Source organism: Lissotriton helveticus, chromosome 8 (assembly GCF_964261635.1).
Source record: "Lissotriton helveticus chromosome 8, aLisHel1.1, whole genome shotgun sequence".
Classification (NCBI taxonomy): domain Eukaryota; kingdom Metazoa; phylum Chordata; class Amphibia; order Caudata; family Salamandridae; genus Lissotriton; species Lissotriton helveticus.
Window position 1 is genome coordinate 414420810 of NC_136069.1, and position 16333 is coordinate 414437142.

Sequence of the window (16333 nt, forward strand, 5' to 3'; positions counted from 1 at the left end):
AACAAAAAGGGGTTAAAATACCCTGATCAAGTATTTAGACTTATTGCAAGCATCCTCCAGTCACCTTTTGTGTATTTTATGTTATTTTTAGGACAGCAAACTCGATTCTCAGTTTGCTATTGAACCTCTAAATAATAATCCACAACTGGCCCACCTTTATGCCAAAAGAAGTGTGCCATTTTCGCTTGTGGCTGGATATCAGATACACATGGGAGCTTGAGTATTGCGGTGTGTAAGTTGCTGAGACATTTTTATTTTGGGATTTTGAATAAAGGTAACATTTGCATGCGTGTTGTTTTGAAGACCCTGGTGCCTCCTTTTATTTGTGTAACCGTTCAACTATTTCTATGGCCCATCCTGTATGTGGAAAAGTCAAAGGCTGAGACATAGCATAAGAGCCAAAGTTAGTCAGCAGCGGCTTCTCCGCTGTGGTGAAGGAGCGTCGCTCCCCTGCCAACTGCCTCAAAACTTGGAAAATAAAACAATATTAGAACAAGTTTATTATTGTTTTATTTTTCAAGTTCTAAGGGCCGAGCCTTGGGGGTGGGACAATTGCGTGGGCAGTCACATGGAGAAGTGGTAGGCATGCCTGTCAGTGTGCATATGGGTTTGGCCCGCTGTTTTAAGATGACCAATCTGACATGCACACTGAGATGTCTCCAATCCAGCTGCATTGCCCGTTTGTAGACAGCAGCCACACTCCCAGTCTCTCTGGGAGCGCAAATCCAGGGGGCTAAGGCCAGTCCTGGTGCTGCCAGCAGCATGAGAGCTGCATTTGGATTAGCTGCAGTGGAGTCTGGGAGCCTGTGCTGCAGTGGAGTCAGAAAGGGGCACAAGAGCGGCGATGCAGCAGGTAAGTCCTTGTTTGTGTTTTTTTTAATTTTTATTTTCTCATCGTCTTCTTGCCCACCCCCCCCCCCACTCTGCCCTGACACCAGCTATTACTGAAGTTAGAGACAATGTGTCTTGAGAAAAAGTAGCCTTTCTCTGCCTCTGTTTTTTAGAGCACAAATATGTCTAATGAGGATCCATAAATGGTACAGTTCTAAAAAAAAACGGCAACTTTTAATGAGTAATGAACATTACTTTTCAGCATAATTTGTTTTTTAACATAATATTGAGGAAATCTGAGCAACAGTTTAGGGGCATGAAACATATTTTGGGTTGATGGTTTTCTTCCCCTTTGTCAGTACAGTGTGGTCAGTGGTGAAAGTTATTGTTCACAGTGAAGGACTGTTGGGGTTTTACCAGGGACTATCAAGCACTTTATTCAGAGAGATGCCAGGATATTTTTTCTTCTTCGGGGGATATGAACTGAGTCGCTCTTTCTTCGCCAAAGGATTGAAATCCAAAGACGAACTTGGTGAGTATAAGCCATTTTTTGCAACACAAATAAAAAAAATTCTGCCTGCTTCTAAAATACATGCTTATATATTCCAGGTAATCTGCTGGCTACAAAGCTGTTTTATAAATGCCCAAATGTAAAAGTGCTGTTATTTATGCAACTTCTGCTACTAGGATTCCTCCTATTTCTTAGGCCCACAAATATTAGATACCAGGTATACGGGTTCTGCATGCTGCAATTTAGCTGCAGGAGATATTTGTGTTTTCATATCCTTAAATCAATTTCAAAGACACCTAGCACACTATATTTGTGTTTGCTAAATGCAGAAATTTAATTGATTTGTGATTGTGCCCACTGATTATAGTTTGTTTCAGAGTTTCTTAACAATACACAAATATTTTTTTAATTATTATTGAAAATTCCATATTTCCATGTTCTGGGTAGTCTAACTTGTTTTAAAATAAATGTAGGGTTGAAGTTAGAGGGCTGTTTTTTTAGGGAATATTATCAGTTGGGTCATATGCTAGGTATGCTCAATAAGCATTGTGACCCAATTGTTCACACCTTCCCAAAAACACACACACTCACAGTAACCCAATTTGTAATATATGTGCCTTCTTCCAATAACCTCACCTTCATCTCCAAAGCTTCAACACATCATTAAATAGGGACCAGTAACAGGATGTAGTTCCATAGTACAATATATTCTATATAGCTGGGCCCTTTTGTAAATCCGAAGTAGAGAACAGTTTGAAGCATACCACTAACCAGGGCTGATGGATGTTAACACTGTAAACATGTGACGTGGCTTCAGCAGTGGTGGCGTGACGCTTCAGCTCAAACCAGCCTCTGATCAAGACGATAATAGGAATCATTGCAGCAGTTTACAGAAAGGAACAGGAGTAAAAGGGAATCTAAATAGTTACTGGTGATGACATTTCCTTTAGGTGGACACAAATAACAGTTGCTATAACATTCTAAATACTGGGGTAGTCGCTAACCACCATTCTACAAGTATCATATATGCTTCTCTGCTTTCTCCTAGTAAACTGTTCAGAAGGTTGAAGTGACCACCTACCTTTTCGGATATAGAATTTAATTCAAGAGGAGGCTTTTTGGGACCTTGATGTGCTGTCTAGTTTCTCTGATTTTCTTCTTACTCTAATGCATCTTTTCTTGCACACTCATTGGATTAGTTGCTCTCACCTAGTTAGCTTCATTAAGTATGTGAATGACGGAGTCAATGACTTGTGTTCCAGCAGAATATGTCTAATCAATGTTTACATGTCTTTCTTGAGGTTTCCTACAGCTTAAGAGAACAGGTTAGGAGTATATAATTTGCTTCCTGGCAGAGGGTCTTCTCAGGCTGTTCTCCTGAGTATTTTCATACTGTAACCTAATGAGATTGGTTGTGTGGTAATGTTCGATGTGTTTATTCCCAACACATCACAGCAGCAGCTGGGAGTGCACACCTTAGCTTTAAAAATAAAGACACATTCATTTGTGGTAGGCACAGGGAGATTAAGTGACTTACCCGGAATCACAGGATGTTATGTCGACCCTGCGACTTGAACCTGGTTCCCCAGTTTCCAAGTCGGCAACTCTGGCCATTATGCCACACCCTCCTCCAACTGCTCCGACTTTTTTTAAAGTTATGGTTTTCATTCCCAGCTGCTGCCTTCCGTTTAATGGTACAAAAGGGGGTGGTGATGGACGGAGCATCTGAACCAATCAAACACTCCATTTAACATCATAAAGTTCTGATGTAGCCCAACTTCCACGGCTAGCTGAGTGGCTGGATGGAAAGGGCTTGGAGACAATGGGCACCGCAGCGCTGGTGAGCACACAAGAGCTGCTGCTTGCCAAAATCCTGCATCCAAAAGTAAAGGTTTCTGCACTTGGGGTTCTCCTGCAGGCAGCTTTGAAATGCTGGCACAGTTGTATCCGATACAAAAGGGGGTGGTGATGGACGGAGCATCTGAACCAATCAAGCACTCACACCCAGTCAAAAGATCTGGGTTTAATCCATCACCGTTCTTTAGCCCACTCTGCCACCCCAGTTCAGACATGGCCATATGCAAATCAGTCTGACCCTGTGCCCCATGGGAACAGTCCAGCCCGTACTGCCAAGCCATGTCTTCCCTGGACCGGAAACAAGCCTCCGAGGACCGGTTTCTGGCATTACAGCCGTCTTCAGCCCGGCTTTCTTGAATCCAGTGGCAAAGTGAGCAAGGGACTCACGTCTGAGCATACCCTGCCAGACTTATTGGCGGCCAAAGCGGTACAAAAGGGGGTGGTGATGGACGGAGCATCTGAACCAATCAAACACTCACACCCAGTCAAAAGATCTGGGTTTAATCCATCACCGTTCTTTAGCCCACTCTGCCACCCCAGTTCAGACATGGCCATATGCAAATCAGTCTGACCCTGTGCCCCATGGGAACAGTCCAGCCCGAACTGCCAAGCCATGCCTTCCCTGGACCGGAAACAAGCTTCCGAGGACCGGTATCTGGCTTTACAGCCGTCTTCAACCCGGCTTGCTTGAATCCAGTGGCAAAGTGAGCAAGGGACTCACGTCTGAGCATACCCTGCCACACTTATGGCGGCCAAAGCGGTACAAAAAGGGGTGGTGATGGACGGAGCATCTGAACCAATCAAACACTCACACCCAGTCAAAAGAGCTGGGTTTAATCCATCACCGTTCTTTAGCCCACTCTGCCACCCCAGTTCAGACATGGCCATATGCAAATCAGTCTGACCCTGTGCCCCAAGGGAACAGTCCAGCCAGAACTGCCAAGCCATGCCTTCCCTGGACCGGAAACAAGCTTCCGAGGACCGGTTTCTGGCATTACAGCCGTCTTCAGCCCGGCTTGCTTGAATCCAGTGGCAAAGTGACCAAGGGACTCACGTCTGAGCATACCCTGCCACACTTATGGCGGCCAAAGCAGAACAAAAGGGGGTGGTGATGGACGGAGCATCTGAACCAATCAAACACTCACACCAAGTCAAAAGATTTGGGTTTAATCCATCACCGTTCGTTAGCCCACTCTGCCACCCAGTTCAGACATGGCCATATGCAAATCAGTCTGACCCTTTGCACCATGGGAACAGTCCAGCTCGAACTGCCAAGCCATGCCTTCCCTGGACCGGAAACAAGCTTCCGAGGACCGGTTTCTGGCATTGCAGCCGTCTTCAGCCCGGCTTGCTTGAATCCAGTGGCAAAGTGAGCAAGGAACTCACGTCTGAGCATACCCTGCCACACTTATGGCGGCCAAAGTGGTACAAAAGGGGGTGGTGATGGACGGAGCATCTGAACCAATCAAACACTCACACCCAGTCAAAAGATCTGGGTTTAATCCATCAGCGTTCTTTAGCCCACTCTGCCACCCCAGTTCAGACATGGCCATATGCAAATCAGTCTGACCCTGTGCCCCATGGGAACAGTCCAGCCCGAACTGCCTAGCCATGCCTTCCCTGGACCGGAAACAAGCTTCCGAGGACCGGTTTCTGGCATTACAGCCGTCTTCAGCCCGGCTTGCTTGAATCCAGTGGCAAAGTGAGCAAGGGACTCACGTCTAGCATACCCTGCCACACTTATGGCGGCCAAAGCGGTACAAAAGGGGGTGGTGATGGACGGAGCATCTGAACCAATCAAACCCTCACACCCAGTCACGGGCTGGACTGTTCCCATGAGGCACTGGGTCAAGGCTGATTTGCATATGGCCATGTCTGAATTGGGGTGGTGTGGTGAGCAAAAAAACGATGGATTTAGGCCCAGATCTCTGTACTGGGGTGAATGTATGACATTGTTCTGCATTCTGTCCATCAATTGTTTTTGCATTTGTCACCCCGAGTGGGATGGGTATGCTCAGACGTGAGTTCCGTGCTCTCCACACCACTGGAGTCAAGCTATCCTGGCTGAAGACGGCTGATAGCCAGAAACCGGTCCTTGGATGCTTGATTCCGGTCCAAGGAAGACATGGCTTGGCAGTTCGGGCTGGACTGTTCCCATGAGGCACAGGGTCAAGGCTGATTTGCATATGGCCATGTCTGAATTGGGGTGGTGTGGTGAGCAAAAAAACGATGGATTTAGGCCCAGATCTCTTTACTGGGGCGAATGTATATATGACATTGTTCTGCATTCTGTCCATCAATTGTTGTTTTTACAGTTGTATCCGAGGCACAGCGGGTACTCCCCTTTATGCAACAGACCTCCCATTGGTGTGGCTTCCACATGGTGATAACCACTTCCCATTCATGGCACATCAGCTGCTGGATTGGTCAGCGACAGGCATTCTGACAGCTAGGGACTGTTTCCAAAATGGGGAGTTTAATCCCGTTGGAGGACTTCCTCGCACACTAAGATCTCTCTCCTGGTCAGTTTTTGCATTACCATGCCCTGGTGGGGACCTTCGTAGCTCTGCAGCGTGGGGGCGGGCAGGAACCGGAAACGCATGCGGTCCTTCAAGCAATAGTGACACTAGGGTCAGCACATCACCTGGTAAAATGGCTATACAGGGTTCCAATGGAGAGGACTACAAAGCCCCTGGAACACACCAAGGAGAAGTGGGGATCCCTTCTGGATAGGGAACTGAAAGAGGCGGACTGGGGCAGGGCCCTGGGTAGCTCGAAGAGGGTCTCTAGGAATACTAACTTTAAATGTATACAATTTCATTTCCTGCATATGACCTATCTCACCCTACATAGGCTCAGCATTATGCATGGGAATGTAGAACAGCAGTGTCCGAGATGTAGTGCACTGGATGCTGGGCTTGCCCATATGGTGTGGGATGTCCCAAAATGTGAGACTATTGCCTCACAAATATAGTGATCCTTAACAAGGTACTGGCGTGATCACTGCCCTGTACAGCGGGGGTCTGTCTTCTGGGACTCTTCCCCAGAACTAGATCTAGGAAGGTGGGCCCTAAGTTTTGGGACCTGGTTTTGGTCCTTGAGTGAAGACATATTGCCCTCTGAAGGAAGGTGAGCTTGGGCCCCACGGTGATATCCTGGGAACGGTACTTTGAAATTTGGGGCTGGGCGGAGGAAAGAGCTTTTATGAGGGAAGATGCCCAAGGGATGTGGCAACATCTGATAGCAGGGTTGTGGTCAAAAGTGTTGCGAGCATGAGACGGCTGGATAATAGATGGCATGGAGAATCCGTCTATCGAAAACCATAATGGGGAGCAGACATGGGAGAACCCTAAAAGTACTCCTTTGGGTACTGAAATAGGATGAGTTGGAGAAGCCAATTTAGTATCAGTGTGACTCCCTCCTCAATCCCATTGTAGTCCTGGACACCCCCACATGATAAAGAGCCACCACTGTCAGATTACTACTGAACCTGAAGCTCTACTTCACATAAAGAACCCCTGGATGCCATGTTAGGTGGTTTGTTCGCTCCTAAGCATGTTGTGTGTCTGTTTTTAGTTCTTTGCTATGATGTCTGTAATTTGGCGATTGATTTAACTCCCACAATACATAATGTGGGACAAGGGTACCGAGCTGTGTTATGATGTTCTAATTATTGAAAACTACTGTCTGGCTAGTTGGTAATGTCCTGGAAGATTCTGCGTATTTAAAGGTAAAGGTAAGTGTACTTGTAAAGCACACTGTTACTCCATCTCGGAGTGTCCTGGTGCTGTATACCGCTGGGGAACCCGTCCTGGCTTTCCCTGTGAGATGGTCCCTCCTGGGCTCCTCCAAGGTGAACCCAGGCATCCCCGGCGCTGATGGGGCCGTTGTGGAGATTAAGCAAGCTATTGCCCAGAGTTGCAGAGTGGGACCCATGGTTAGCGTAGGCACCTCGGCGAGAGTTATCGAGTCCGCGGACATTGACCCAAGACCCTCCCGCGTCGGGAATTGAACCCTGGTCCCAGGCCGATCTCTGCTTCAGGGTCTGCTGCTTCTAACCAGTGAGCCACACAGACAGCTGAATAAGACAGGATCAATGTTTCCTTGATGCCCTTACACAGTCGCAGCTCGCATGACTCGTGGGGGTTGGGGTCGAACAGGGAAGGTCACAGGGGGGGATTTAAAAAATAAAAACTTATTTTACCGGGTCCCGCGCTGCCTCCGCTCCTGGCCGGGTCCCACACCTGCGTTTTCCTGCTGCTTTCCTGTTCTCCTGCCTGTGGCAGGAACAGGAAGCAGGCATCCTCCTGCCCCTCCCCTAAGCCAATCACAACACTGCAATGGCAGCGTTGTGATTGGTGTGGATGGCGCCAAGCCGGGCAGCCATTTCCTCCATGTAGGCTACATGCAGCCTTCATAGAGAAATGCGGAGTGTGAATGACTGGCAAACAGTCAGGGCCCACAGCGCTGGGCAAGCCACTCCTCCCCGACCCGCCCGCCACCAACCAGGCATACCATTCTGCTTTTTCAAAGCACGAGAAGCAGAAACATAAAATGGTATTTAAAATACCATTGTATGTTTCTGCTTCTCGTAAAATGAGAATGCAGTGGGGCAACTCTTCTCCGCCCTAATGGAGGAGCCGCCCCTGCTTACACTTATGTAAATGTCAATGTGCAAAAATGCCAATAAAGAGATTTTTTAAAAAAACTACATTACAGCTGTGGCCTGCGCTGGGAGGGAGCGAGGGTTTCTTTTCTTTAGTTGCCTAATTATGAGGCATTTCATAGTGTGAGTTAGATTCTGCCTTTTTGTTTACATTTTGGAAAGCATTGCTTTGGATTTTCATATATACCACAATCATGAGTGCGTTAGCGGAATAATGATGTGTGCCATTAACGCTCAAAGCAAGAACCGGTAACTCTGTCCTGTTAGGGGGGCGTATACGGTGCAAGGTAGGCACCCAGCCTTGTGTAAACTAACGTGTTTGACTGTGCCTCAGGGTGCGTCTGCGTAAATATTCAACAGAGCGCAATATTCTGTCACTTTTAGCATTTCTAAGCAGCAAAACTCATGAAATACTGATAACTGCAGCAGTTTCCTATGTCCAGGAAATGGTCCTAACGTTTCAGTGATTTCAATTCATTCCGTGCCGGCGCATCCATTTCCATGTGCACCTTTTGCACTCCGTTGCTTGTGGTTTTACACGCAGGTCTATGGTGGGTATTATTTGCAGTGATCTCTTCTTGCTTGGTCTTTAAGTGGGTGACAGTCTGACTGCGTACAGAAACCAAGAAGCAACCGAGCAGCACCCCAGGGCTGGCTCCTCCATTGGAGCGGAGGAGCGTCGCCCCACTTAAAAACACCCAGAACCCCTGAAAAGTAAAATGGTAATTTATTACCATTTTTTTTTTCCCACTCCCTTAACAGAGTATCGGACGGGGGTGGGCCGTTGCTGAGTGACAGCAGCATGTCACTCAGCAAGAAGAAGGATGGGCTGGTATGGCACTGTTTAAAGTGTGCATGTCTTTTTGGCCGCACATCTTGAGATGGCAAGCCACACATGCGCACTTTAAACACCACTAACCCAGCACTCTTAAGACAGCTGGGTTAGAGCAAGCCAAAGCCTCAATAGTGCTGTGAAGCACCAAGTGAGGCCTCGCCCACCAATCAGGGCACTGCTCTCATGCTGCATGAGAGCATTCCCTGATAAGTTAAGAGAGTTTGCTTTCAGTTCCGGTGGAGAGAATAGGACACAGGAGGAGGACATTGCGTCGCATTCAAGTAAGTTATAATTTAACATTTTATTTTCTGTGCTCCCGGTAGATGCCAGCCACCATTGAGTACAACTCAACTGTGTAGCGTGTGCACACCGTTTCATTTGCATATAGACAGAACAACTTGGAAGGGCATTGATACATTTTCGTTTTGCGGAGGTGTTTCTTTGGCTTCCCAATAATTATTTTCTTTTTCTATAATGACTTATGAAAAAATAATATTGAAATGATCTGTGTATTTTAAACTGTAACAATATATACAATGTCCCTGACTATGGTAGTCTATCTGCTGGGTGTCAAAAGTTAATGTATTCCTGCCATTCTTCCAGCCCTGCCTTCTTCCTTCATGTGCAGATTTCATTGTGGGCCTGTGGATGCTGATAGTAACTGCCTCGGGTCTATCAATCTGTTCTCCCATGGAGTCTGCAGTGGTCCTACAACAATTAAAATGCTCCATTTACCCTCTTTTTTTTCTCAAAGTTTTCATTTTGGGGAGAACCTCCCGCCCACTAAGACCCCTTTATGTCAATAAGGCTTGCTCGATATGTAACACTCACCCCGTAACTTTTATGCCTCACCACGTGTAAGTGTCACCAGCTGCCACTGCTGTTATGCTCATCTTTAAATTAGACAGGCAGTGCCACCATGTGGCAGACTGTTACAAGCCTCAGTGTTGACTATTATGTGCCGGTGCTGAACACTGGAAACCACTGGCTTAAAATAATCACTGCTTTCTATTCACAGTGTGCATGAATGGTGGCCCTTTCCCATCTGTCAGATATTGACACCTTAAATTTTGCAAATGGTTACCTCTTCTCCTTGGTAAACATTCCATGTCCTGAGAACGCATAAGCAGTCTCAAAGCATATGTGTATTCGGAACTCGCCGGGGTGATCCCGTTACCCTTGCAACTTGCAAGAGTTTGCAGTGTGTATATTGAATTTTATAATGCCAATTACGAATCAAGTGTACTTTGAAGCATTACGAATAGGGATATTTGTATTTGCAAAGTCAACTGTGCTGGCCTTTTGTGTTTCAGGCCCCTTAATACCAGGGAAGGAACCCCCAGTAGCTCTCACCTCTTACCACTTTTTCCATACTTCCACCTTGCTTCCCCTATATAATTTGTGTGATTTTGCTAAAATGTGATCAGCAGGTTTTTTTTTGGGGGGGGGGGTTAACCAATGAAGCCAAGCTAATCTGTGACTCAACAATAATGATCTGTACTCTCTGTACAAATGTTAATTATTTCCATAGGTCCTGTTCCATTAATGCTAAGTGGCGGGTTTGGAGGTGCTGCCCTGTGGCTTGCTGTGTATCCAATCGACTGTGTCAAGTCTAGAATCCAAGTCCTATCCATGGCGGGGAAACAAGCAGGCTTCATGAAAACATTTGCAGGCATTGTGAAGTATGAAGGTAATATTTTTTTTAATGTACATTATTCATATCTCTGACTATATTGTTTTTAATGAGTTTTTTGCTCACTTTTTTATGCAACCCTGCAGTTGAGGCCAACCATTTTTAGATTCCTTGACTTTTCCCACCATTATTCTTCTATCTTAGACCTATGTCTTACATATTGGTCCCAAATCTTTCCAATATACTGAACAGATTTTTCAGAATGCTGTTATTCATTACTATTATGTCTAGAGCTCAATTTGTAAAAAAAAAAAATGTGGCAGGGCCTTCGTCAGCTTGACCACGCATTGCCCCGGACAGCGCTGCCTACAACACTACCAACACCACTACTAACTATCACAATCCTACAAGTGTGACAATTCAGACTATTCCGGGTCCCCAAAGATATAAGAATGGCTTTGGAGGCAGGTATCAGTCATTTTGAATGTATAAGGAATTAACAGCTGTTGGTATGCTCATCTCTAAATTAGACAAACACCGCCATAAGTGCTGGTGTTGACGACAAAGTGCTGGTGCAGAGTACCGGAAACCACTGACTCAAATTAAGCACTGATTGTGTCACAACAGTGAGAAACAAAGCTTGTTTTCCACTGTTGTGGGGTAGCAATGCTCAGTACTGGAGCAGGAGCCTGTCGCCTTCAGTCAATAATAATTTTCTTTATTTAAGATAACACAATTCAAAAGCCTAGAACCCACATAAAATTGTAGAAGGTACTATGAATAAAAAGGATATTTTTCACCTGAGGGTTCTAGGTCACATTACAGACCCATTTCATGTTATTCGGAACCCCTTGGCGGAAATCATTCCCATTATTCACAGCTACCTATGTGTAGAGGTTCCATTGGGAAAAGCTGTTATTGTGAACAGATTTTTCAATTTACTTTTATTCATGGCTGTGACATAACATCCATAAAATAATTAAATTATTGTTTTCGGCTACTTTCGCATCACAGCACTGGAAAGTGGTACAATGGCAGATTTTCCAATCTTCCTCTGGACCCCCTCCACAGGCATGGAATGGGGTTGCTGACCCACAACCCTTGCTGTCTTTGATTGCCTAACCCTGTTCTGCATGGACCCAAGGTAAATGATGGACAGTTGAGCCACACAGTGGCACTGCCACCCGCTGTCTCCACTGCCTTCTATAGCTATGTAAATACCAGCGAAAAACCGTCTTTGTAGAGCACTTGGAATTGGCTCTGCATAACGTTGCCAAAACATTGACTGATCTGTCCTTTCTTCTAAATAACGGAAGTGGTGCACTTGGGTTGAGTAGCCCAGAATGAGGTCAGAGAGGGCAAAACTGCACTAGGAAATGTTTATATATTTGAGCAGGTGAACAGGAGGGAATGCCTCGGTGAGTTGTGTATGGGGCAGAGAGCAGCACCCTATTACATATTTTCTTCCAGTCTTTTATTTTCATAATAAATAAACCGATTTATTATATATAAACAATACCCTTGCAGGCATAGAGTGACCCATAAATTATGCAAAAAAGAAGCAGAGCACTCTGGGTAGTTCCCAGGTTTAGGTGGAGAGCAGCTGCTGTATAGAGCACCCTGCAACACCAGCGACACTGTAAATTTGCTCACCTCAAATGTTTGCTTTTCTATTAAAGTTTTTAAGCATAGGGTTAGCACAGTGCCATCCACACCGATATAAAAAGGGACAATGTATTTTGCTGTTTCTACAGCAAAGTCTTTAAGCATAGGATTAGCACAGTGCTATCCATGCCAAGCTGTAAAATGACAAAAGCCATTTACTACTCCAGGTACAGCATTACAGCCTTAGATTGGTAAAATACTATCCAAACCAACTTGAAATGAATAAAAGCAACCCCTGACACATGTTTCACTATCATTATAGCTCTTCGGAGAGGATTAGCTTTGTCCAGACACAAGGGTGCACCCAGTAGAAGTCAAAACAACACTCTTGCAGGCATAGAGTGATGCATAAATTATTCAGAAATGAAGCAGAGACCTGCTTTTATTTATTCAGGCAAACAGACACGCTTCAGCTGGATGCCTTCCTCAGTGTTTGCACTGAACTGGGACTCAAAGAGACAAGCGGCACAGCTCCGGTAGGTTTAGCATTTTAACATTTTTCAGCTGGAGAGAGATATTGAGAGACAGCGATGGAGAGAGAAAGCGAGAGAGAGCAAAACAAAAAACAAACTGTCCCTTTTAAAGGGGCCACTACATATATCACACCAGGCAATCTAAAAGAACAACTGGGCCATTAACTACAAAAACCACCCAACATTCAACCACCATGATCTAGTAACATTGTATATGGAATTAATTTCATTTGTCCTAGATAAATCTAAATATTATAACAAGATACAACATCAGGGAATGGCATTTCAGAAGTGCATTTCAACATTGATTTAAAGACACATGCAGTTATCTGCTGAGGCAGATTTACTGAGCATAAAACAGTACCAGATATAGGTGTACAAAATCAGCAAATTTAAAGTGTCAGTGCTCAACATCTGTCAAATTCTATAACACTGACATATATGTAATGTTCCACCTTTGTATCTTCTTTATCCACTGGATGTATTGGCCCAGTGAGTGTATTTACATTTCCCATTTGTTTTGTATTAAAGCAATTGGATTTAGTGTAACCTTTAGGAACAATCAAATTGTGTGCAGCAGTCAACCTGAAGTAAACAATGAGTTCTTTTTTTGTCCAAATAATTGTTTACTGTTATAATCACATTGTTCAGGTACCGTGTGTGAAAATATATTTATATTGTTTCTTATGTGTATTTTTTAAGGTATCACCTATAGACAGCTTTTGCTGGCTGTTGGCAACTGGGAGATGATTGGATGACTTTTAGTCTGCCTCAGTTCCCTGCACCTGATCAATGGCTTTCCACCATATGCTATGTTTGTCTGACCCAAAGAGCCTTTCAGTTTCACTGTGTTTGGACTTGACGAGTTGTAAGATTACACTGCTGACATCAGTCCTTCCACTGCTGTGTGTTATTGACAGCTTTGCCTCCCTCTCATTTCCCACTCTTTTCAGTAAAAAGAAAATTGACCCCTTTAGCACCTGCTTGTCCCAAGTCCCTACACTCTCATTCTTTTAGAAAAATGATTCTAAGGTGCCATCATGCATGCATATTCATGTGCAGCAGCCATTTTAGGATGATTTTTTCTTTAAGCAAAGAAATTGCAACTCTAACATGGCCACCATATATATCTGTGTACACACAGTGGCCATTTTGTAAAGATTTTTCTTAAAACAAACCAAAAATCATTTCAGGATCGCCCGTGCACCTGTATGTGCATGTACAGCTGCAATGCAGAAATTAGTTTTCTTTTGCTTTAAGAAAAATCATTCCAAGATGGCTTTTGCTCATGCCCCTCAGCCGCCTGGAGAGAAAAATAAGCACTGTCAAAGCCTATAGGTCTGTGCCTCGATGTCAAATGTTGTGGTGCTGTGGAATGGCAAAGGATCAACGTCTGCAATGTATTGTGTTTTATAGCGTGGTATGGAGGTGCAAACAATTAGCCAAAACACATCAGGTGTGTGATGCTAGCATCCAGCCTACAGCGACAGGAGTATTCCAATGTTGACCATGGACTCACTTCATTGGCAACCCGCTGTTAGAACACCATCTGGTACATACCTTACGGGGACCCTTCCACATATGTACCACATAGCGCCCAGGTCCCCGTGACTATATGGGTTTAACCCCCTTTTTTGTAACACGTTAGAACACCATCAGCACAGCTATGAAATCTAAATAGGCTTGGCGCAATCCTGCCGCCCTGTTGGCGACTAAGTGGAGTTCACCAGCAGAGGAGTCCACCACGTTGGCAGCTGTAAGCCGCGTATGCAGCGTGAAACACTGTCAACTTGGATGTAGATTCAGCTAGCATACATCAAAATAGAGCGGGCGGACCGCCATCATCTTGACAGAGTACTTGGGACCACCGTCGTAGCCGGCTGGCAGTTGTACCGCCAAGACCTAAATCTGGCCCTATTTTGCTTTGGAGAAATTTCTATTTCAGATAAAGGATGTCGGCCCAAGCTGAAGTGAACTGCCATTAAAGATGACGGATGTCTAAATAACCATCTTCAAATTTGAGGAGTATGCATTAAAATCTAAGATTTAGACCGATTTCGATTTGTGATCCAGAGTTTTTGGGAATCCCCAGAATTTTTGAAATCTGTGCAAAGTTTAAATGTTAGTCGGCACTCTATCTGACTTGCTGCTAAATGTTTTTGAATCCAATCCTGTTTCTGTTTGGTATATCTAGGATAAGCACAAAGGATGCTTTACCTTTGGTTGTGATTATTTATTCGTTTTAATTTCCATTGTCCAACAGCGAGTTTGGTTGCCAATGCTTTACACGGCAATCATTTGCTCATGCTATCTTCCCTATAAGTTAGGCTGTAGATTGGAAGAGCCCAACGGGATTCATGAAAAAATAATACCATAGTCTATTATACATGCCTAAAGACACGTTTTTTAAGCCCCAATGTACAGTTGGTTTCTGGCTGTGCATCACTGTCCATGAATTAATTACTAAGAATAATGATGCTATATAGGACGAAAATGGGAAAAATTATTGAATATTTATTAACTTATCCGGGTATGTTTATGTAGTGTTTAATTCCATTGCTGTTCCGTACAATGGAAGACAGATTGAGGTTGGTAATAAAATCGCTCACTAATTGGGCACAGGGAAGAAGGGATGTGTGTGTCAAAAATTGATTTAATCCATTGATCGAGTAGTTTGATAACATTTCCACTTATCACTTCCATTGATTTATCCACTATTGAAATAAGTAGAGACTGTGAGATTATTATATTGTATTAAAAAACTCATCAATACATGAAAACTATAAAGGAGGGCATTACAAGTATGATACGTCCTCTTACATATGCTTCTGATGGTACATGGGTGGGTGACAGGAGATTTCAGTAGCACAGTTGTTCATGTGTATGCCTGTTGCTGAAATATTTTAGATTCACAAAACCACATGCTGTGAGTGGGACATGAGGGAGTGGTCTGCAGTCTATAGGAAGGACTTCATTGGAAAATTGCTGCGCCTGGTATGGATGGATGACGCTTGGGGCCAGAAGGTTGGCCACCCCTTTAAATTTTGCTTAGTTGGTTAATTGTGCCTTTGACATTCCCTAGACCTGGGCAAGTATGGAAAGGATTGCAAGAGAACTGGAGAGTATGGTTAATAAAAGTAATTAGTGGCAAGGTAATTAGTATACTTACTTTGAGATTGTTGCCGACGAGTAATGGCTGAGGGATTTACAGAAGTGGGCGAATGCAGAAAAAATCAAAATGGAAAGGGAGACTACAGCTAATACAAGTTAGCAAAAGATCACTTAAAAACATGTTGATGAGTCAGACCCCTGGCCTCCATAGATGGTAGTTCCCTTGAATATGGTTCTGAGCTGAGTATGGTGTAACATGTAGTACTTTGAAACTTGGTAAACTATGAAATGATCTACATATTTCTGCCATGTAGTGCAGTGAAATGACATTATGAAAGCAGTAATGGAATACGCAAGCATTTCCTGTAGTGCAATTGTTTTAAGACTAGCTGTGTGACCTTATTTTTACCAATCAGCTTAAAACTACATGATATCTGTATTTATAGATAGTAATGTGTATATCTCTTGATTAAACATTAATAATGATACATAAAATGTGCTCTGCGCATCTCTGCTTGGAGAAATATGTTGGAGGCCACTGTTTACCGTGACAGGGGTGGTATAGAGGTATCGGAAGGTAATGTATTGTGGCATTTCTGGTGTTATGGGTCAGCCAGGATAGTCACCTAAAGAATAGTTACATGCCTTTGTTGTTAGTTTTGGTTTCTTCAAAGACGGAGCAAACTGCAATAGCTCGTTCTTTTTGTCAGTGCTCGGGGGCATCTGAGGTAGTGTCAGCAGTGGTTTCAAG

General features: G+C 44.3%; 1 protein-coding gene across 1 annotated transcript in view; it reads left to right on the plus strand.

The window, feature by feature from the left end:
• LOC144772724 (mitochondrial ornithine transporter 1-like) overlaps positions 1 to 16333 on the plus strand; it is a 54413-nt gene that overhangs the window by 35942 nt on the left and 2138 nt on the right. The window contains exons 5-6 of the mRNA XM_078657250.1: positions 1191 to 1363; positions 10232 to 10390. Of these exons, the coding sequence (XP_078513376.1) occupies positions 1191 to 1363; positions 10232 to 10390 (332 nt within the window). The remainder of the gene's footprint in view (positions 1 to 1190; positions 1364 to 10231; positions 10391 to 16333) is intronic.